Below are 24,063 nucleotides of genomic sequence, written 5' to 3'. Positions count from 1 at the left end.
ATATGAAATAAACAAAATGCCTTATGGTTACTTGCAGTATAAATGGACAACTTGACCTACTATGTACCTGAAATTTCTTACTGCTTCATAGTCTTCCTAAAATCTGCAGTGTCTTTTTTCTTTATATTTAGCAGATATATTGATTAACCATAGCATAGCTCTATTTCTTTTTTTTTTAATTATTATTTTAAGTGATAAATGATTGAAAAGATGGGTTTTGTAATGCTTTGCACTTATACATCTGTTTAATGCTATGAAGCAGGTGGCAAGAAATCACAAGGGAGAAGGCACTAGGGACAATCACTCAGTGCTTTACTGTCACATGTCAGACATGGGCTGGGAAAAAGGAAACATATGGACTAATGAAAAAGTGCAGATTTAATAAATGTGTTTTGTTGTGTTCATTAATAATGAAACAAAAGGTCAGGCTTCATTTTCACTAGGACAGTACAACTCTACACTATACATAAATTGGACTGTTTCTTTCAGAGGCTAGGTAGGTAAACGTAAGCAGGTCCAGCTAGTCCTGAACCAGTTAGGAATTTGACAGGAGGTTGGAAGAGTAAATAATAATAATATATACACTTCACTGTATACATCCATACACAGCACTTCAATATTCACTAAACAGTGACTGTTGAAGCAAGCCTTCCTACTATTCAATGTATCTTTAGGTAAAAAGCTAGAGACTGTCATCTAATAGAAAAACTGAAGCATCATGGTATGGCTTTTATTGCTTGATTCAACCCAGTGACAACTCTGGCTGTGATCTTGTTGTAGGTGATGGGGCACACTCTCCTCTGGCGCAGGAACAAGGCACTTTCTGATTTCATTTCTATGTGCTGAAATTTCTTCTGGCTTTATCCTGAGACAATACCTTAGATGGATTCAGTAGAATTTGCAAACACTGCCTTCAGACTCCCTAGGAACTCTTGAAAAATAAAATGTTTCATAGAAAAACTAATTGTACAATCAGGCTAAAAGAATATTTTGTTTTTGTGTTTTCATGGACTGTATGCATTTACACAGAGAATTAGGACCAACAGCACCATTTTTGAGAAACTGACATTCATACATTAAAAAACCCCAGTTGATAAGAAAGACTTTTTTACTTTAGAAGGCTTGCTCATAGATGCAACATAGGCTATTGTACATAACCTTATTGTATCTGTATAGCTGCTATCAATTTTAGCCAAGTAAAGGAAAATTAAGGTTGTTGTTTTTTTAACGCAAGTAGCAAATTGGAAATCGTAGGAGATGTTCAAGCAGCATGGAATGAAAGGGCAGAAATGAGGTGATGATGGGACTTCGTCCTACACTACAGCTTCTAAGGTTTGTGTTTTGTAGCTGACAGCACTGCTCTGCTTCTGGAAGCGGGTGGCACAAGACCACAAGTTGCAGATACCTCACCTCAGATCAGGTAGCTACTGAAAGAGCAGGCTCTGCTGAACCAGTTGCATCTGTCAGTGCTGCTGGATTCCCAGATAGCAACACTGGGCATTTTTTCCATCTCTTCCCCATAGCAACTTCAATAACCTTCTTCAAGATAGATGTCTTCAGAGCTAACCTGAATTGCTCTTTCCCCATCTTACGTTAAGGGGACATTTGTGGAAGAAGGGAGGGAGGTGGGAGGATGGACTCAAAAACTGCAAATGGCAAGCAACAGTGCAGAAATGGGAATGGGTATGTTGTGAAGTGACATCACTGCAGGAGCATCATTCTTCAAAATATTTGCCCATGTTTTCCATACACGGGCAAATCTAGAAAATGAGAGACAGTGGGTAATTGCAGTTACTGGGTTATCCTCATTAGCAATTCATAATTATTTATGGCTGTTGTTTGTACCTCATAAATATAATCGATTGGTTCCCTTGGGTCATGCAACTGAGATGGCAGAAAGAGTCATTAAAAAGGGAAGACCTGTAAACTTGTCTAGTTTTATACTGACCGAGGTAATTAAGCCATGAACAGGCGTGCAAAAGATTGTCATTTGAATACTGACAAAATAAGTAGAAGTATTTCTGCCCTTACTTAAAATCATTTAACATGATAAATGCATGTTTAAGAAAAAAGGACTTCAAGTGTGCTCTGTATACTCTGTATGTAGAGAAAGTGTAAGAATTTCAGAGGACTCGGCATTGATCTAAAAACTGTTTTCTTTGAAGCAAATGATAAAATAGGAGCAGAGCCTGAGAACCCAGCCAGAAGCAGGTACATTTCAGTATGCAATGTACAATGCTGGTGCTGTATTATCAATACATAAATGAACTAATTACTAATGAAATAAAAATTCCTTTATTTCAGTGGTCTTTTTACCAAGATTTTCCGTTTGGAAGTTAATGGTTTTAAGAACAAATGTATTCTGTACTCTTGAGAAAAGAATTTTTCTTTGGTCTTAACTGTTTTGTCATGGATGGCTCACAATGCAGAAAGAAATGCACACACATGGAAACAGTCCATTACTAAACAATATTATTCTTTTTTCTAAAAAATAAAAGAGAGAGAGAGAGAGACTGACCATATGAAGGAAATAAAAGAGGGATTAGATGGAGCTGCAAGAAGAATTAACCTATATTTTGAACCTTCCTTTTCCAGGTCCTGAGGAAAAGGAGGTTTAGAAAACAGGCTTTTTGCTGCTCTAGTTTCTATAACATCTTTAAAGTTCTGCTGCTTTTTCGTAATATGCAGACTTCTTAAGAACTTGCTAAAGAAGTGAATCAGACCATAAAGAGTGTTTTAAATGGAGCACAGACGTCTGTAGTCTGACAGAACTAATGTTTTTATAGTGCACTTCCCAAGGATTTGCATGCAGTTCTACAAAGAAAAGCTGCTTACTCATTCTTAAACAAAAAAGATTTCTTCTGTGACATTTGTGAAGCAGAGAAGAACCAACAAGCTGTACAATGCATACAAATGCTTACCATTCATGACATCAAATCCATATAAATCAGTCTAACTTGATAGAAGGAAAAATAATTTTCTTGTACAGAAATCTTTCCAGTTTCTGTAGTATATACCAAGACCCAAAAGACATCATGCATTATTTAAGCCAAAACTAAGTACAAAATATTTAAAGGACACACGGTAAACTCATGCTCAGGGATTTTTATGATGGCATATGTACATCAGTAGACAAAGGAAGAGCCACTGATGTCATCTATCTGAACTTCAGTTAAGGCCTTTGACAGGTCTCCTGTAACACCTTTCTCCCCAAACTGGAAAGATATGGGTTTGATGGTGGACTGTTCAAGTAACTGACAAGAAACTCATTGTGAGATCATACTCAGAGAGCAGTGGTCAATGGCTCGGTGCCAGGATGGAGATGAGTGACAAGTGGTGTCCTGCAGGGTCAGTACTGGGACCAGTGCTCTTCAACATCTTCATCAATGACATAAGACAGTAGGATTGAGTGCCCCTTCAGCAAGTTCGCAGGGTATGCCAAGCTGCGGGGTGTGGTCGACATGCCCAAGAGTCAGGATGCCATTCAGAGAGACCTAGACAGGCTCCAGCAGTGAGTCCAGGTGAATGTCATGAGGTTCAGTAAATCCAAGTACAAAATCTTGCGCCTGTGCAGTAGCCTTAATTCATAGAATTTATGTCTGTGTCTCATGCAGTTGTTAGCCCTCCTCTCTGGCTCCACCACACATTTCATCAAGGACCATTCTTTACATTCTAGTTTAACCACAGCTTTCTCATATTGTTTAGTTCCAAAGCAAAGAAAGCACCAAAGCTAAGCATTTTAACATTTGAGCAGTTAATGTATCCATCTTTTTTTGCCATGAAAGATCCCATTGTCTCTGGCACATGGCCTGTAAGGTTCTTAAGAAATTATGCATATTTGTAGTTTTTTGGCAGTCTTCTGAAGCATTCATGTGCATGGATTTTTTCTTTCTGTGTTATTCTAGATATAACTATTTATAAAGAACAATTTTGCTGAGTACAATTGAGCAGCATTAGGAATAAATTTTATGTTTGTATGATCACTTTTTTAACAAAGTGGAATTGCACAAATGTATTCATTGGCTTTTAAGCACTGGGAGTTTCTCAGTTGCAACAAATTTTCCAGACAGGAGGGAAACACCTTAATCAATCTGATCTATTGGCTTATGTTTCAAAAGAACTCAAAATTAGCTTCAAGTACTAATTCCACATGGACCAAAGCACACTGGCTATGTACATATAAGCAGACTTAAATATTACTAGTTTTTATTACCCAAATGTAGCATCCCTTCCTCACGTCTCTACAACAAAAAAAAAAAAGTGGTAATATTGTGGTAGAATAGGAAATAAAAGTAATTTTTAAAAAATACATAAATATAAACTATTCAATGTTCAGTATTTCATGCACAATGTGGCACTTTACACCATTTTTCTAAGGGCCTAATCTGGAGCAGTATAATTTCCCAACTGCAAATCGCTTTAAAGCATATTTTTCCATCATTGGTTCCTCTTCCATCATTCTTCATTTGGAATCTGAATAGTTAAGAGTGATAGCTCTGTGCAACCCATTAACTCTTATTTTGTTAGTACAGTTCTCAGCAAATCAAATATAATATACACCATATTGCCTACAACTAACTGCAGATGGAAACAAAATCCTGCAGAGCTAAAAGGATTCTACCCATTGTGAATTAGGGAGTCAGTCCGTCACAAGAGATCCACAGACTGACCAGAAACCATTCTGTGTGAACGGCTTCTGGGCAGAGAATGTTGCCTACTATGATGATGAAACTGCCATACATCACAGAAATACTTGGAAATAACTCATAATAATAACTTCTGATACAATAAAACTATTTCAGTCAGTCTGATTTTGGAGTTTGATCATTTACATAGTAATCACATACAAAAGCACAAAGGGGTTATTAGTCCACAAATTTGCAGCAATGAAGCATCCTAAGGAATCTCAACAGACCTCTACTAAAATGCTTGGAATCCGGGTTACTTTCAATATTAGGGAATAAATTGGAAAGCTATCTTGTGCATGATTTTACCAGACTTTAACATAAAGACATGGAAAGCAGCTCACATAAAAAGTTTTTTGCTCAAGAGTTATTTTAGCACATTTCTGGAGGAAATTATGCTTGCTGCAATTTTAGATTCTTTTATTTTGATGGCGCGCTACACTTAGTTGTACCAAAAGAATTAGGATGCACACAGTGAAATGTGCTACATTTAATTTGTGGCAAATAATAAAACGGGAACCATAATCAGCATTTCCTTTTTCCAGCAAAAACATTACACTGAACTTAATTTTACAGCTGTACAAATTGTTTTAAAGTAATCTGCTTGATTGGGCAAGTTAATGATATCTAATTTGACCGGGCCAAACTTTACACGTTATGCATTACTGTGAGCAATTGTGGTCAATACAACTGTTTGCAGAATGCAAATGCAAGGCTAACATCTTCCATTCTCAGCTGGCTTTACAAAAAAACTGGTGTCTTTGTCTCTGTAAGATAAAGCAAAGATGACAGCGTAATAAGTGTTATGTGGTGGAGGTAATTCAGAGGGAATTTAGCCCTTTCAATCGATTCTGCACTCAAGTTAACCCTCTTTATTATTGCCCAGCTTTTTGCTGCAAGCAATACTTGAAGTATGGGCTCAATTCAGTTACTGCACTGAGTGATGGTACTCTGTAAGCTGCCCCACTTCCTTTAGAGGGACCAAACATGGCAGATTGCAGTATGAACTAATGCTATCTGATACACACACAGATAGCAGAATCTGGACATTTATTTTAGTGTTTTAAATCATATTCAAGAAACTAATGTGACATAGTCTCCCCATTAGCACATTTCAGCACATTTATGGAAATAATTAAATGACAAGGAAGTAGCCACTATTAATACCTGGCTCTGTATTTATGCCCACTAGTTTTATTCCTTAGAAAAAAATATGCTACTCTTGGACCTGAGAAACCCAGCACTTCCATGCAGAAGGCAGGAGTTTCCACTGTGCAGCCTCCATCTCTGATAGATACAGCAATGCAGTTTATCACGTGAATAGTTTCTGGCTGGAAAGAGAACAATGCAAGACATTATTCATAAAGGTGAGGATTGCCATGATAGGGATCCTCACTCTCACTGCTCAGAGAGCTTTCAAATTCTGAATTGCATTTTGTGTCTGCATGTGAGCCAACACTTGCCTCAGTCCAAAGAACATAACAACAACTATATGATAGTAGCATGGTGCTATGGGATTGTAACGTTATTATTCAGCTTTCACTAAAATTGCTCTGGGCAACTTCTCTTTAATTGTTTCTTTAAATCTGTGTTAAAATGACAACAGTTGGCAGGTTAAAAGATGGTAAAATCCTACTATTTCTCTAGCATAGCTCTTTGTAAATGAGCCCTGAGACCTTCCACATTTTCAGACAAACCACACTCCCAAAGAAATCTCCATTTTAGTGTATGACCGTCATGTCTGATCTGAAAAAGTATTTAACATACACAGATATACACTGATACCTAATTCTGTAATAGCAATTTTTGTCCCACTAGTTGAGTAACAAGGTTAAATGATTAAAAAACAAACAAACAAACAAACAAAAGCAGAAAAATTACAGGAGAATCAATAACTTATTCTGTTTGAACGGGGGCTGAGAGATTTCTAATCTTCAAGAAATAAATGAGATGCTGGTTTGTACTTTAGTTCAGAGTGATCCCAGTAAAATCTACTAAAATTAAATTTAAAGACAGAGCACAGGATTTGTAAAGTCATTCCAGTGACAGGTGAAAAAGAGAGATGCATAACATCGCATAAATCATTCCTAGTACTTGCTATATGAGCATTTAGACGGAAACTGAATCTTTTCCATTAACAACCAGCAACAACAAAGCAACCCTCCACTCTTTGACTGTTTCTCACATTGTTTTGCTTTCTTTTCTCCCACAGGTCAATGGGAAGGATTTATCTAAAGCAACGCATGAGCAGGCAGTGGAAGCATTCAAAACAGCCAAGGAGCCCATCGTGGTGCAGGTCCTGAGGAGGACTCCACGCACCAAGATTTTCACTGCTCCCGAGTCTCAGCTGGTGGATGTGGGCACTCAGACAGATATCACTTTTGAACACATCATGGCTCTAAGCAAGATGGGCTCGCCTACCCCACCCGTCTCAGTGCTGGACCCATACCTCCTACCCGAAGAGTAAGTAACTTTCGTGAAGCACTTGAAAATCCTTGCATTCCTTAACATGGCATGTTAGAAGTAGTTCACAAACATACCTTTATTTGCTGGTGATTGTGTGCTCCCAGATATAGACGAGATTCATATAACATTGATTCATAATTCAAAATACTTTCACTTTCTCTACATATTACCAAGCTATTACTCACATGAGTAATGCCACTGAGTCACAACACAGCCTTATAAAGCTCATTTTTTTGGCATTTGATGGATAAAGTTATTGCTTCTTGTAATTCCTCTCATTGCCTCTTTGGGTTGCTTATGTTTTAACTTTATTTTTTATGGCTGCCATAAATTGTATAATGCTAAGAGTCGCTACATTCTGTTCCAGTGTATTAATTACTTTATTATAACCCTGCAGTGATGTTACTCAAATAAATTATTTTCTAGGACTAAAATTACTTACCAGTGCTGTCATGGATGTTTTAGAATCAAATTTTAATTATTGTTAATGGTAGCTTGATGTTTTGTACGTACAAATAAAAATGACAATTATCTCCTGGTGCACACACACCACGCCCTCACATGCTGTTCAAGAGGAAAAGAGCTCCCCAAGGAGTCCATGCAAATTGCCCGTCTTGCCACATACCTCCCCAGTGGAAAAAGTAATTGAAATGTGCTGAATGCCGCAGTTGTTGTGTTGTCTCAGACTGTGATCTGATCAGTCCGCAGCAATACCAGGTTCTGAGACAACCCTGCTTGGGGTGAGAAGCTGTGCCAACATGCTCATGTCCTGCCTGTGCAGTATGGCTCTGAACAGGAACTCCATTGAGAGCCTGAGTGGTGAACACAGCTCAGACACACCCAGCACGCCTCTCCGGACAACACTGTCAGCACTCCTAGCAAGTAGAGTTTGACTGCAGATAGGCACCAATCTTGTACAGCTCCAAAGTGACTTGTATGGCATGCTAACATCTACGTGTTCAGCCAGGAACTGGTCTTCTGTGTGCAGTCTATTCCTCTTGTGGCTGTCAGTGCTGATTACGTGAAAGATGGTTCAGTCAAATATTACTGCATTGCTACCTATTGTCATCCATTGAAAATTCAAGCACAGCTGCATGTTTTAGCATAAACGCTTGTCAAAGCTAGACTTGAGATTGTATGCAGTGAACAGGAAATAGGGATTAGAGCAGAGGTCACATGTTCTTAGGACACCTCTCAAATATTTTTGCAAGAGGGGCTTTCAGTACCTCAGTCTGGAAAGTACCTGCCACTTTCCAACTGCAAAAGCAAACACAGTAGAAACGTGGCAAAGATTAATTCATGGAAATTCCATTGAAATGAGCCTATGTAATGCCAGCTCAGTCCTGCCAAGTAGCCTCATTGCCCCTTGATCATTAGGCACAGGTTCCAACTGCTGGCCTTACTTTGAGCTCTGGATGTTGGTAGCCTGCCTCACTGCTATCCTGCATACAAGAGCAGTCAGACTGCTATTAAACTGTGTTGTTATCCAGTGTGTACAACCAAAGAGTGACACAAGTTTCTGAGGATGTGCTTTATGCTTCCTTAATACTTCCTGTTATTTTTCCAAATTCCATTCAAATGAACATAGCCTGTGTTTAGTGAATTATGTAACTTAACCAGTTAGCAGATGCTGTTATTTAAATACTATCACACATATAGAGAAACATGTATCTAGTTAAGAGAATTGAAAGTAGAAATAAAATTGCAGCATAAAAAAGAGTGATCACAAAAGAATCATACTGCTTAAACTTGCCATGTAGACAGCAAAGCTGTTGGAGAGCTCAAGATGTAAAAAGCACAATGCCAGTAGTGAATGGCAGTATGAATAGAGTGGCGCATATTTAAATGGCATTTAAATCACTATGCACAGCCTGTTGTATTCAAGTCAATCAACAAAATGCTGTTGATTTAAATCAAAAAGTTGGGTGGCATATTATTTTTAAAATACTTAATATGATTTTCTGTCTTCAAGGCAAAGAAAAACTACCACAGAAGTAGGCAATGATGATTTTATGTACATCTCTGCAAATAACCCGAGCTCATGAATAAATAATCTAGTATTTCTTCCTACTTTGCCACCATTCTCTCTGTATTTTTCTCCAGGTCAGCCTTACATTTGAGGAAAAGTCACTAATCAAATGTTAAGACTCTTTTACAAATCTCTCATTCATCATCAGGTGTCAAATGTTTGATTCATCCTGCAATACATGTAACATACTGTCAAATACATTTATTGGTATAAATGGTATAGTGTATATAATTAACTGTGTGTACCTTCGTGGTGGTTGTTAGTTTGTTGTGTTTCATGATGACTTGCTATAAACTTGGAATGCATTGCTGTGCTAACTATAGAACTGAGTGCTATTGTAACAAATATTTTTTTTTTCTCCAGTCATCCATCAGTACATGAATACTATGACCCAAATGACTACATGGGAGGAATCCATCAAGAAATGGACCGAGATGAGTTAGAATTGGAGGTACTTAATGTTTAGTAACCAGTTCATTTACTGAAAGCCTAACATGTGGATGTCCTGGTCTTTATATCCTGTATAAAGTGAAAAGACCATTTCAAAGCAGTTATTTTTAATAACACTGCATCTTGGTTACTTTGCAGGTTGCAAACCTTACTGATACCTTTAGCAATGTGCTTAACAATGTGTCATGGAGTGGTGAGCTAAATCTTCTGCTAATTAACATAAATAATGAATTCCTTAGTTCCATCAGGTAAATTCTCTATAACTGTGCTGATTTAGACTTTCTAGAATCTCAAAGGTTTTTCAGGTTTGCTCAGTGGCAGGACTTATTCCACACAGTCACTCTAAAAAAACACGTGTTTCCCTTAAATGTTTCCCAGCTGAGAAACAGACATTCTCAATCATATTACTTAGAAATATTTCATGTTTACAAGAAAAGATTAGAACAGTTCTGACACTATACTAAGCTATTCCCTCCTTTTTCATTACTACAGTTACATGAGGATACATACAAAATTATAGGTCAGTCATGAAGATGTGCAAGTTCATTTGCCTGCCACATCTATAAAATTCATGTGTGGTTTTCATATTTGCATGTCCCATTGGAAGATTTTTTTCAGTTTTCTCAGTCTTACAACCCATTCCCAGCCACTCAGAGTACAACATAAAGGTTGTAGGCCCTACTTCTGCATCTACTTAAACAGTACTGAAATGCTTTTCATAATTTATAATAAATAGCAGCAAAGTACCTCAGTACTTCTAAATACTTCCAGTGATATTTGATCCAGAAAATACGTTCATGATTAACAGTAAGTGACTAGATCACAGATGACTCCTAGCTTGCTCGCACATCTGATTTCTTAGATCTTGGTCCTGCTATAGAAGCTGTCAAAGCATGTGATGGCAGTCTATCTATAGTCCTGTTTAAACCAGTGACAGATTTATCAACAGCTTCAACAGGAGCAAAGTTCAGTCATTCTATGAGCATAAAGTTGTTCCCCTCTATAAAAGTGTTTGCAGAATCAAGGCCTCAATCCCCATAAAAAGTTTGCAAGCTGTCTTCAAATTTTGCAGATCTGATAGTAATTCATCTCTGTATACAAACCCAAATAGAAGTCAGGATAAAATCAGAATGTCAGCAGAACAAACCCTGTTTAGCAGACTTCAAGGCCTTTTTTTTAAAGAAATGCCTTTTTTTTTTTTTTTCTTAAATAAAAAGGAACAAATCCAGTCTTAAAGGAAAACATAGAACAGATTAGTATTTTCTGCTAGTGTCTTTTCAAAATCTATCTTTTAGGAAATCTAATATTGTAGATAAATCATATTGCTTCCATTAGAAGGTCAAACAGTTGAGCTGAAAACAGTTTAAACACATGCACTTCAGTAGCCAGACATTAATATGGCTTAAACCACAACATTAATAATTTTGACATTGATATAGTACTTGATGGTAAAAGGTGATCAGCTCAGTAGCACAGGGGGATGAACGTTAGAAAAGTCTCTGTAGCCTAACAGTATTTCTTAAAAACCACTAAAGATTCCTGTTCAAATTGTAGTGACTATGATCAATGGTAAGGTCAAAGTGCTAACAGGGACTCAACTGGCTAGTTGCTTTTTTGTTTGCCTTTTGATAGATATGTTTTAAAGGACCACAAAGGCACTGTTTCATTGACTGCAGCAAGAATGCCTAAAGTAAGAAAGCCATCAAGTCAGCCCTATGGGTTTCTGTGCCCATAAAACGTGCTTTGAATTTAAATCAGCAGCTCCTCATCCAAACTTTTATGGTCTACAACTGAGTGGTTAGTGATTTGTACCAAGTAAACAAAACACAGAACAGTGAAATACTGAGTTCACAACAAGCTTCTAATGTAAATAACTCTCAGGAAGGAATTTATGCTGGCAGTATTGCCAAGACACCAAAATTGTGTTCTCAGTTCTCTCTCTCAAAATGTAACTAAAAATTGAGGATTTGGAGGTAACTGCCATATATTTCCTACTACTAAAATAAGCAAATATTATTTCCTTTCTCTTTAAGTTTACATGCCACCAGGAAAGGAGGACTAAATCTTGAATTCTATTCTATTTCTGGATTCAATTGCAAATTAAAGTACATTCATTTTTCACAGAGGCGCGCATCCAGAAGTCACTTTGGGTTCATAAAGGAAGAATAATGCCACTGCAGGCTTCCCCAGCAGCATTATGCATTAATATGTTTATTCAAACAACCATGCAGCCTAAGTGAGGGCTTTCTCAGTGAGCTAATTTTCTCAGAAATTACAAAGGAGAACATTCTAAATCTAAAAGGACACTTGTTCTCTCACATCTGACTTTGTCCTTTTCTCCCCTCCTATATCCAACTTTGTGTTTTTTCTGAGCAGAGAACTGAGCTCATCAGAGCTGACAGCACAGCTTGGAGATGAAAGGCAACATGAAACATTTGCTAGCATCTAGAAAATCTCTTTTCTCATGCTCTCACTCCATCTTGAACATACATGAACTCTTCATTTAAAAAGCTGAAGTTGCTTTTTTAGATGGCTCTTTGCCACTGACCTCATGCCTATTCCAAACAGCTGCGACCACTCTCCACCCACTGCAGTCACAGCCCTGATGCCAGGAGCACAGAAATGTGCTCTCACACCTTAGCAATGACTGGGCTGAAAAGTTGGCCCTGCTCAGCAGGTATCTCAGAAGTAAGCTCAAGAAAAGAAAAAAAAAGAACCACTTTTTACAGAGAGAGACAAAGGACAGAGTACTTACTGTGCAAACTTTGGACAATACTTTCTGAACGTTTGCACTGTTTTCTTTTTTTTACCCATTACTTCCCACTCCTTCCAATTTTCTACTTCGTTCATTTTTTTCTTGTTAGAGAAAGGACTTGGATCTTTGTAAATACACAAGCATGCCATAATTTTAAATCACCAGTACAATAATCCAATAATCTGTTGCATATGAAGGCTCTCTTGAGTTGACAGAGGTTAGTTTACTATTACTACTTATTCCTAATCTATTATTATGGGCAGTTGCAGGTATAATACCATAGCGCACATCTATTTCCTTCTGCCTTCTCCAAATGCCATGTGGATTTAAGCAGCAAGCGCTTTGAGCCCTCCTTGGCCCTGCATTTCACATGATGCTGGTAATCTTTCAAACAAATCTCCTGTGCAAGCTTATTTTTCTCAAACATCTCTCAAAATCTCACTTTAACCTGGCATAAAGAAGCAAAAGATTGAAAGTATTTGTGTAAAACTTACATCATATGTGAGATTTTCACAATTATCATTTTAACACATCCCTTGATACTTACACATTTTGTCTATACCAGCATAGTCTGCTAACTAATTTGTGCAGATCTAGACCAGGTGCTGGGACACTTCAGTGTCCCCCTTCCTCATTGTAGGTGGCTGATACATTTCATACAGCATTCATTACAACAGCATCTGAGCCCTGGCTAAGCACTAAATATTCTTTCATCTCCTGCCTGTGCAGCATGCCTGCGCAAACTGAATGAGCAGGTGCCTAGCAGGGCTTTGGAAGCAGGCCAGGCACTGCTGTGCATGCAGTGGCTGCTTCTGCAGCAGCAGCACACAGCACTGCAGGCTCACACACTTGGGCCCTTGGGCTGTCCAGCAGGGCAGCGCAGCAGAGAGAGGAGTAAGACACGGCAAGTCCAATGTCATTGTCCAGACTTAAACCTTCAAAGTTCTTTAGGTCCACGTTAATTCCCAGAGCTTAATTAATTCCTAGTACAATTACTCAAGCTACCACAATATGTGTACTTGCAGGTGCCAATTTTCTGTTCTGTTTTTCCTTTTCATGTATCTGTACGTTCTACAGATTCCACCCCAAACAAGGGAAATAACCTTTGCTTGCAAGATGCTGGAGTTGATTCTTCAACTCCAAGTGGAATTTGCATACTTTCATCTCTCAAAAATTTCAAACCTTTATGATTATATTAAAACTTTATTGATACAAAGACCCATAGACAGCAGCTGTTCCTACCACTAAGTACACAAAATTATCTTATTTGGGTAGCATCAAACCAAGTTATTCCATTCCTGCCAAGGACTAGAGGGATTGTACCCGAGGGTAAGAATGTCAACAAATTACTCATGAAAATGGAGGTTCTAAACACCTGCTCTAAGAGTATTCTGTTTGCTTTAGCTTTTGGGTGCTTTATTTGTGAGCTTGTTTTTAAAGCATACATGTCTGTTCTCTTTTTAAAATATATACTATTTAATATACTAGATCATTTATTACCTTCCAGTGTATTAAAGATGTCAGAGAAAGTTTACTTTAAATATAGACTCTTACTTATTTTTTTAATTATCACAGTACTCTCCATACTTGTGTACTGCTGGAAAAACAGTATTGTTATTAAAACATGTTGAAGGGAAGAAGGAAGAACAAAGCTACTACCTTGCTGCCTGCACTTCAAGAAGTGTTCATGCTTGCATAGGATCTGTTTCAAATATGACCAAAACTGTCATACATGTATATTTTTTTTTATTTTTTTTTTAACACAGTATATATGTTTTCAGTACCAGCATAACAAACAGCAGTGAGCTTAGCACTAATTTCTCAGTTATTTCATTTTCAAACAAGTAAACTGTATGAAAACTTCCCTCAAAACATGAAGTCTTTTTGCTAAAGCAGGCAGGAAATATGCCTGAATTATGTCAATTCAACACATTCTCACCTCATCTCTAGATCACAGCCTGATTGCATCCAGAATAAATGAGTTAGCTGCAGTGGTACTTCCAAGGATTAATCACATCAACTAAGACTAGAATCAGGTCTACTTTGTCTCACTTCTACTACTGAAAAATTTTTACCTCCTCTCTAGAAATCCCCCAAAGCTTTAGAAATCCTAAAAAACAAAACAAAACAAAACAAAACACTATTAAAGCATTGTGTTCATCCAGTGTGTAACAAAAGAGAGTGAAAAAGAGAAAAAGAGCAGCAGCTCACCATGGATACTATTGATTGAAACCATTTAAATACCATCTGAAATGTCACTGACATTTACAGCAATGCTTCTTGAAAAAAAAGAAATTACACATGTTGACAAGTAAATAACATGAGATTGCTGATCTTGGCAGCTGTCATCTTGACATGCCAATAAATTATTCATATCAGCTTGTTTTATTATCTTGCCCTTACAAATGGCACAGCACAGGTCAAAACAGAAGAGACACTCAGAAATAATGAATCCTGTTAGCAGGACTTTTCACAGGAACACAAGGTTCAAGCTGGATGCATCCTGAGCATAGCTAGGTCTGCCCTTGGCAGGGACAGCCCTCAGCTCACACAGGGGCTGTTCCCCCTTCTTTGCACAGGTCCCTTTGCCTTATCTGCCTGGCCCCACTCCATCCCTTCACTGCAATAGGGCTGAAGCCCCATAGCCAGGTTTAAGCTGCAGAGAAGAAAAGCCCTTTTCAAAGCCTTGCTCTCCACAGAGTAGAGTAAAAAAAAACACTTGTTACTCCTTCTCTAGCTAGTGCAAGCCAGCCTTCCTCCCTGTGGAAGAGACAATGCAGCAGTCACAATAAGATGGTTAAGTTTGTTAGGATCCCTTGGGCTCTTGGGACTTCCTTCAGAAAGGAGGAGAACAGAGATGTTTACATAGACTACACAGCAGCCAGGAGCATCCCACAGCTTAGTGAATATCTTGCAACACTTTTATACAAACCAGGAGCAAACATAGAAGAAAACAACCCAGATGAAGTCCTTGTGGGAAAAAGTCCTGCGGAAAACCATGTATTTTTAAGATGGCTTAAATGTCTCCAAGACCAACATGACCACTGCAGAGCCCTGGAATGGTAAAAGCACAACCTACTCACATGACACCTTTGCAAGATATTGAAGCACTTAGTGTATTTCTCTTATCAGTACCAAATGCTTTGATAACCATATGTTGTTCTTCAATCACACATATGAGAAACTTATTACATCATTTCATAAAAATTATACAAGTTAAGGTAATAGAATATTATCTTTTTTCCTCTGAAGAGACAGAAAAAAATCCCTGCTTATAAGAAAATATGTAGATCAGTTGTGGAAAATATTGAAATCATACTTCATAAGCATTTTAGTATTTCAAGTCTTACCTGTGCATGAAATATAGGTGTTTTTTTTTTTCTCTAAGATCAATAAAAGGTCTATTTTAAAAATGACAGTGTATTGACTGAAGGGCCAAAAATGCCTGAAGTATTGATTGTATGCATATAATCACCTTTTGCTCAGTAAGTTAAGCTAGTCTATACAGTAAAATGAGAAGAGATCCACTGTATCACTTAAGCAAAATATTTTCATTGCATTTGAAAAATAGCTTCCATCTCTCACAAGTATCTCACTGTCTTTTCTTTCTTTTCTTTTCTTTTTTTAACCTCAGGAAGTAGATTTGCACCGAGTGAACAGCCAGGACAAGCTCGGTCTTACAGTGTGTTACAGAACGGATGATGAGGATGACACTGGTATTTATGTGAGCGAGGTACGATTGGGCTGATTCCCCTAAGATAAAATTTGTCTTTTAAACTGCAGTGCTAGATATTTAAGACAACTCCTTACTTCTATTTGTAGCATGTTCAAACAACAGCTAGAAAGTAATAATTGGAAGAAATCTAATTATTTTTCCTTTTCTTCAAACCGAGTGAAATCCTGTTCCATTGAAGTCCAACTCCTACTGACTTCAGTGAGAAATCTTTAGAAATACAGTGGAAAAAAAACAAACACACAGCCTTCAGAAGGCTCTTTATTCACTTGGAAAGCAATGTTAAATTGACAGTTTCTCCAGTATTGAACATTATTAACTACCCCAGAACAAGTGTTTGCCTTTGTTATTTGTATGCATGTTCCTTGTTCTGAAGCCTAGAGAAGAGAGCTGTGATGTTACCTATTTCAGTCTGTACAAACACCAAATGTGTGTTGTACTTGAGACTTAACTCATTAAAAATACCTGTTTTACCTGTAGAAACATTTCACATTAAACACTTCTTCTTTTCCATTGCATCACAGAAATACATGGATTTTGCAATGTCTGATTATCTCTTATAATTTATAAGACCCCTTTTTGCGTGGCTAACGGCTTTTGTTATATTGACGTTTAGTATTCATTTTTCCCTAACATATTCTCAACATTCAATTTCAGATGATGTTTTCAGAGGATTTGTAATACATTCTGTCTTCCATTTTTGTTCTCAATTATTCCAGAAATAGTATAAATGAAGAAAAAGAAATCTACATGTTTATTTGCAAAGATCTGGGGCTCATTTGTCTCTCCTTGCTTCCTTTCATAAAATAAGTAGCATTTTATAGAATCTTTTTATCACACGGATCAGTGTGCAGTTTGGGAAGGAAAAATCAACTAAATCTAAACTGTTCCTTTAGAGTGCATCACTTAGGTTATAATCCTTCCTGCTCTGTAGGCAAAATCTGTAGGTTCTAATTAGAGTACTGTGCTGTAAAGCAAAACGCTAAATTATGAGGTATAACTAAATATCATGCAAACATGATAAACCTACAGACCCTGAAGACATATCTCAGGAAGTAGTGTTTTGGTTTTGACTTTGGCATATTAACCTGCATTTCATTTTGTCTTCCATAAGCAAGGAAAAGTCCTGTAATCACTAACAAGACGTAACAACTATGTAGCAGCAATGACAGGCACAGTGGCTTACCACATGAGTCGTATTACTGATGCTGGGGTTACACTGGGAAGGAAGAGGCTGAGGCCTAAAATCTCCAAAATGCTTACAGTTCTCTTATTTTGTAGATCGATCCCAACAGTATTGCTGCAAAAGATGGTCGACTCCGAGAGGGGGATCGCATTATTCAAGTATGTGTGTATAGGTTGAAGGCTTGGTAACGCACTATAACCTGCAACCATTTTAATTCTATATCTTCATTTCAGTGTCATTTTTACAAATTACTCCTTTAAAATGGTATTTGTAGAATGGTTTGGATTGGAACGAACCTTAAAGATCATCTAGTTTCAGTCCCCCTACCATAGACAGAGACAGTTTCCACTAGACCAGGTTGCTCATAGAGTTCCTTTCAACATTCCGATAGTCCCTTTTAACTTTCTGAAGACAACTGAATTTCCTCTGCTACGTATCAGTGAAATTTTGATATTCCTGGCCAAGTAAAGCTGTATACTAGCCTGGTCTGCAGGCTGAGAATTTTGTCAGTAGATTCCACCTGTTTCCAGCACATATTCTGATACACCTTGAACTTTTCCTTCTACCACAAAAAAAATCCATTCTGACCCCGTTTGCAGAATCTCAGTGGACAGCCTCATTAACAGGGTGTCTAACACTGCATGCTGAAACCCACTTCTGCATGCCAGAAGGAGCAGCAGTGCAGTCTCACACCATAGCGATTTTGATGGAAATGGTCTATCTCCTACACAGAGACTAAAGCATGTAGACATCCACATCTCATGTAGTCTCTGGGGATGGTGTTCATAGCTTCACCTGTCCCATATGAGGACATTCCTTTCCACCCACATGAGCTGACTTTGCTCACTGTTTAGTTTCTGTTCTCATAACAAGCTCTGTGCATCACCTGCACAGCTTTGAAACAGCTTCATGCATCCATTGCCTGACAATTACCTAAACAACATGGCTGTTGATTCAAGCTCTCTGGCTTGTACAGCACTGGGATCTATCCAGCCATGCAGCCCTCTAGAGCTGGCCATGGCAGTATTTAAATATCTGTGTGAAAGGATGTCGATCTGTTGCTCTTTCCTTTAAAGATCAATGGCATAGAGGTACAGAACCGAGAAGAAGCCGTAGCACTTCTCAGCAGTGAAGAGAGCAAGAATATCTCCTTACTTGTTGCAAGACCAGAAATTCAGGTACTGTAGTAATAAGTAAAGTCTTAATTAAAAGACTTGCTGTTTTGCAGAAAATATTTACCATTGAAGAATTTTAACTGAAATAAATCTACCAAATCTATCTAAAACCGTATTAAATTGTTTGACTGGACATACATGTGGTATAAAATAATAGAACACAGTAGTCATTATACTTACAGATATGTATTATATTACAGTTCAAAGTATAAGAATTTCAGTGATTTATGTATGCTGCAGTGTATGTTACAACTATCAGTGCAAGATACTTTGGATGATTTCAAGCTGTGGCTTTGAAGACCAAATACTGAATTCTAAATCCTACAGCTATTGATAAATCATTCATTAAAACATCTATTATTTATCCCTTCATAATACCATCTCTTAATGTAGTTAAATACTGTCAAGAAGCATCCTCAGCTTAATAAAAGGTTGTACCAGGTTCCTGCATGGAATGGGGATTAGCACAACAAAGATGCTGAACAAACAGCACTGTTGTTTGATCTGTCTCTTGCTCCGCGTGCTCGGAAAGCAACCCTCGCCAAAGCAGAAACAAGGGGTCATGCTCATGACTATCTTGTTAGCCTATATGTATCTGAGCTCTCTCCCTTGGGGTTGACAGGTTGGGAGTAAAAAAGACTCACATATCCAGTGCAAGCATTTTTGCTCCTGGCCCTTTGTGCTGCCTCCCAAGTGGTGTATTTAAGCCTTGCACCCTGGAGTATTTTATACATCCTAATCAAATGACATGCAAACCAGAACCGCCCTGATGCTAAGAAGCATTTCCATGGATGAAAAGACTGTATTGGTTTCATGCAAAGGGCTGCTGACGATAAAGCCATGCTGTTGAAGTTTGAGGTGGGGGAAGATAAAAGAGTCAGTGCCCACACTCAGTAGATGTGTGCATCCTCACAGGACATAGCAGCACTGTCACAGGAAGGAATCTCTTAAAATTTCCCAATCACCTTCCACAAAGAAGGAACCTAATTTACAAGTTTTCATTCTTTTGACATTTGGTTTGTTTTGTTTTTTTTTCCTTCTTTCTCACATAGCTGGATGAAGGATGGATGGACGATGACAGAAATGATTTTCTGGATGACTTGCACATGGACATGTTAGAGGAGCAGCACCACCAGGCAATGCAATTTACTGCCAGCATGCTTCAGCAGGTACTGCTGTTCTGTTGTGCAATGGTGTCAAAGCTTCACATTGTACTCAATATTCCGATATTGAACTTGACTGAATACGTTTAGTGTCTCAAATGACAATCAAAGCAAAAAGACTTACTGCAAAATCTATCTACAAACAACTTATTGGGGACTAAATTATTTTTAAATGTTACCTTTTTCATTTTTTCCATCATGACAACATGATCTTCTCAGAAATGCACCATTCTGGCTGTGATCAGTGACAAAAGAAGCTAAGTAGAAGCTAAGTATAGTGTAAGTAAAGGAGGCAGAACTACTGCTCTCTGTATAAAATACCCTATTTGACATACACACACATATCAAAAACTGCCTGTCTCCCAAAGCCATAAAATACAAATGGGGAACTGAGGCAAATGACTGAAGTCTGTATATTTGACAAGAAAGGCAAAGAAAATGCTTCTGCAAAGCAAATTTATGCAGAGAGACAGATTTGGACTTGGGTTTCCTGTTATCCTGCCACAATCAACGTAATTATACAAGTTCATGAATAGTTTCTCATTTTTTGTCTGGAGTTTTTTAAAACTCTGCATCCTTTGTGGGAGCCATATTTTTGGAAGAGTGATATTCTCATTTTGGCACCACAGTAGAACTGGATAATTTTGTGCAGCTAAACGCCAAAAGAAACGCATTGAAATTTTGCATTCTAGTGTTATTCCTATCTAACGGTAATCAGACCAAATTATTCTGAAAAGATCATCCAAATCAAGGTGTGTTTTCAGTCACCATGCTTTCTTTCCATACAAGTAAAAATCAAAATGCACCAAATGTAACAGGTAGCAATTAAGAAAACTATTTCATAATAGACACCTTGAAATATTTTGTCCTTGCAGTAATTTCTCTTTGTCTTTTGATTTTTACTGTTAGAAGAAGCACGAGGAAGATGGTGGTACCACTGACACAGCCACTATTTTATCTAACCAGCACGAGAAGGACAGTGGCGTAGGGCGCACAGACGACAGCACTCGGAACGATGAGAGCTCTGAGCAAGAAAACAATGCAGATGATCACACCACTTCCTCTAACACTTTAGGGAGACAGAAGAAGCTGACATACAGTCATGACACCCTTGGAAGTGGCGATATGCAGTTCAGCAACGAGTCATTTATCTCAGCCGACTGCACAGATGTCGACTTCCTTGGCATCCCTGTAGATGAATGTGAGCGATTCCGGGAACTGCTGGAACTCAAATGTCAGGTGAAGTCTGCCAACCCTTACAGCCTGTATTACCATACCAGCACTCTGGATATGAGCAAAAGTGACCAAGAAAGTGTTGACAAAGAGCTGGAGATGCTGAATGAGGAGCTGCGCAATATTGAGCTAGAGTGCCTGAACATTGTGAGAGCTCATAAAATGCAGCAGCTGAAGGATCAGTACCGAGAGCCCTGGATGCTGCATAACAGTGGATTCCGCAACTACAACACAAGCATCGATGTTCGCAGGCATGAGCTCTCAGACATTACAGAGCTCCCAGAGAAGTCTGACAAGGATAGCTCGAGTGCATACAACACGGGTGAAAGCTGCCGAAGCACTCCGCTCACACTCGAGATTTCTCCTGACAACTCCTTGCGTAGAACTGCAGAAGGCATCAACTGTCAAGGTAATGAGGGAGCAGTGGCATATAATGTCTCCCAAAAGAATTTATTTGCTGGCTCAGAAAGTCATGAATCCAGCACTGGTAAATGCCATTCAGCTGCAAAAGATCCTGACACTAGCAAACAGATGGAATGCAAGGAGAGAAAAGCCAGTGATGGAAGCAAAAGCCCTACTCAAGGTCAAAAATCTTCTGGCTCCTATGTCTCCCCATACCACCACTCTCCATATAAGCATGCTCATATTCCTGCTCATGCACAGCACTATCAGAGCTACATGCAGCTGATCCAACAGAAATCAGCAGTGGAATATGCACAGAGCCAAATGAGTCTGGTGAGTATGTGCAAAGACTTTAGTGCAAGCCAGAATGAGCCGAGGATGGAGTGGAAAGTGAAGGTCCGAAGCGATGGAACCCGCTACATCACCAAGAGACCAGTCAGGGACAGGTTGCTGAGAGAACGAGCCATAAAGATTAAGGAAGAGCGCAGTGGGATGACTACTGATGATGATGCCATAAGTGAAATGAAGATGGGCCGCTACTGGAGTAAGGAAGAGCGGAAGCAGCATTTAGTGAAAGCAAAGGAGCAGAGGAAGAGACGTGAGTTTATGATGCAGAGCAGGCTGGATTGTTTAAAGGAACAGCAAGGTGCAGAAGAAAAGAAAGAGATGAATATCATTGAACTGAGCCACAAAAAAATGATGAAGAAAAGAAATAAAAAAATATTTGACAACTGGATGACAATCCAGGAACTGCTTACCCATGGAACAAAGTCACCAGATGGAACACGAGTGTACAATTCCTTCCTGTCAGTGACTACTGTATAATCATCATTGCTAAATTATGTACATAAAACACTACCATTGGGGTAGAAATCAATGCCTCGTTCAATGTGGCAAGATTTTTGTATATAAGATACAGTCATCAAGTTTATAGTTCAAATACTGAACTCTACGACTGTGGGTGCCAGAATCTCCATTACAAAGTGGAGAGAAAGTTTGCCCACCCCAGCTCCTCCAGAGGCAATATTAGCAGTGCTTTTTGGGATACTGATTGTACTTTTTTACTTGTTACCTTTTACATAAAGTGTTTAAATACCAGAAATGTAGTAACCATACTTACACAGGTAATTTGCTTAAACTATATTCATATAAAAAAGTACCCATGCTCTTCTTTGTCTAAAAAGATGCAAAACCCCACAAGAGCGACTGCACATAGGTATTTTTTGTGAAATCATATTTTCTGATACTATTCTGCTGTTGGTCATTTCTACACTGAGTGCTGTTTATCTATATTTAGCTCAAGGTTTAAACTCAGAATTATTGAATTCCTAATAGAGCCATTCTCTTGTAATATTTAACATTTATCAAACAGCAGTTTTTATAGTTACCATCAACACTTAAACATTTTTCTTTCTAAGGTTTTTTTAAAAAGTATATAGGTTTCATCTGAAAAGCCTGAAGCAAAGAGAAGTATACTGCAGCTTTAAAGATTTTAAAGCATGTTTGCAAACATTGCAACCTCTTGAAAAAAATGTGCATGTACAGCTGATTTGTTTATATAAGACAGTTTGTGGAATTTGAAAAGCCCATGGTAGTTACCGTTTGCTTTATAGATTTGAATGTATTGAATTATAAAAGCTGTTTCATTAAATCATCACTAGCTGCAAATGTTAACAAGTAAAATGAAGTAAAATAAATTATTGTTTTATATTTCAAATGATTTTAAATTTTTTTGACTCCTTTACGGTTGTGCCATGCTGAGTGTTCTTCCCTACAGCATAGCTCCCATGTCTGGGCTGCCGGAGTCAAGCCTAACAGGAAGGACTGGATCCTGACCTGGTGGAGATCCAGCACTGAGGTTTTCTTAAGGGGGAGGGAAGAGGCAAGAGAGAAGTAGCAGGAACATGAAGAGTAAAATCAAACAGTGCAGATGTTCTCCTCACAAGGCATTTAGGATGACCTGTAAGCATGAAAAAAATAGGACTTCCACTCTTCTGTTTTGTTTCATGGTATCTTAATGGTATATGAAACTGACCTACAAACTCCATGCAAAGGTTTGCATTAAAAATAGACAAATTTATAAATTAAAAGAAATGGAGAAAAGGACAAAAAATGAATTTCAAAGAGATATTTCCCTCCTTTTCTTGTTTTCTGTTTCTAAATAAGAATTCAGATATAAACTTGATTTTTATTTTTATTTTTTTCTGGATAAATAGCAAACTAGACTCATTATTAATAGCTCCTAAATTCTTCACCCTCTCTGCCTTTTTGCTTTCTTCCACTAAAATATTCTCCTCCAAACTCTTAATCAATTTCTGTTCTGAACTCTTCCGTTGTAACTATTCAGAGCCACACTTATAACCTGAATGATAACAGGCAAAAGTTGGAACGAAAAAGATTAACAGCTTCTCAGTACCCATTTTGTCTGCTATCAAGAAACAAACAACAAATTTGGGGCTTTTTTCCCCATTCCTTCTGTGGGTTAGCATAGAATTGGCATTGACTATATGCCTACCATATTCCACGCTAAGCTATTTTAAATACTAGAAAATACATCTTAAGCTAATGTAAATTGTCACTGCCCCTTGAAATCCAACACTGCTAATAATCCTCTGTAAATATATCTTGAAATGATACTTTCCTTTGGGATGAAGTACTGCTGCTGCTGTAGGCTATAGAAGATTTTTCTATTGACTTTGTTAGAGCCAGGATTTCACTTGACTTACTAAAAGCTGGTTGCTGTCACAAGTGGCACAGTAGGAAAAACATAATTGTGAGTTTCACAA

At 38.0% G+C, this 24,063-nt stretch overlaps 1 protein-coding gene across 2 annotated transcripts in view; it reads left to right on the top strand.

The window, feature by feature from the left end:
• Window positions 1-22,984, top strand: part of PDZRN3 (PDZ domain containing ring finger 3) — a 121,202-nt gene extending 98,218 nt beyond the window's left edge. For both annotated transcript variants that reach the window (XM_031605733.2, XM_031605742.2), the window contains 7 exons: window positions 6,898-7,148; window positions 9,544-9,631; window positions 16,020-16,118; window positions 17,400-17,462; window positions 18,381-18,482; window positions 19,532-19,648; window positions 20,552-22,984. In XM_031605733.2, the coding sequence (XP_031461593.2) occupies window positions 6,898-7,148; window positions 9,544-9,631; window positions 16,020-16,118; window positions 17,400-17,462; window positions 18,381-18,482; window positions 19,532-19,648; window positions 20,552-22,102 (2,271 nt within the window). In that variant the 3' untranslated portion in view covers window positions 22,103-22,984. The remainder of the gene's footprint in view (window positions 1-6,897; window positions 7,149-9,543; window positions 9,632-16,019; window positions 16,119-17,399; window positions 17,463-18,380; window positions 18,483-19,531; window positions 19,649-20,551) is intronic.
• The last annotated feature ends 1,079 nt before the right edge of the window (window positions 22,985-24,063 follow it).

Source organism: Phasianus colchicus, chromosome 11, assembly GCF_987193195.1.
Source record: "Phasianus colchicus chromosome 11, bPhaCol1.hap1.1, whole genome shotgun sequence".
Lineage (NCBI taxonomy): Eukaryota > Metazoa > Chordata > Aves > Galliformes > Phasianidae > Phasianus > Phasianus colchicus.
The sequence above is the reverse complement of the archived record's forward strand: the minus strand, read 5'-3'. Positions and strand labels throughout refer to the sequence as shown.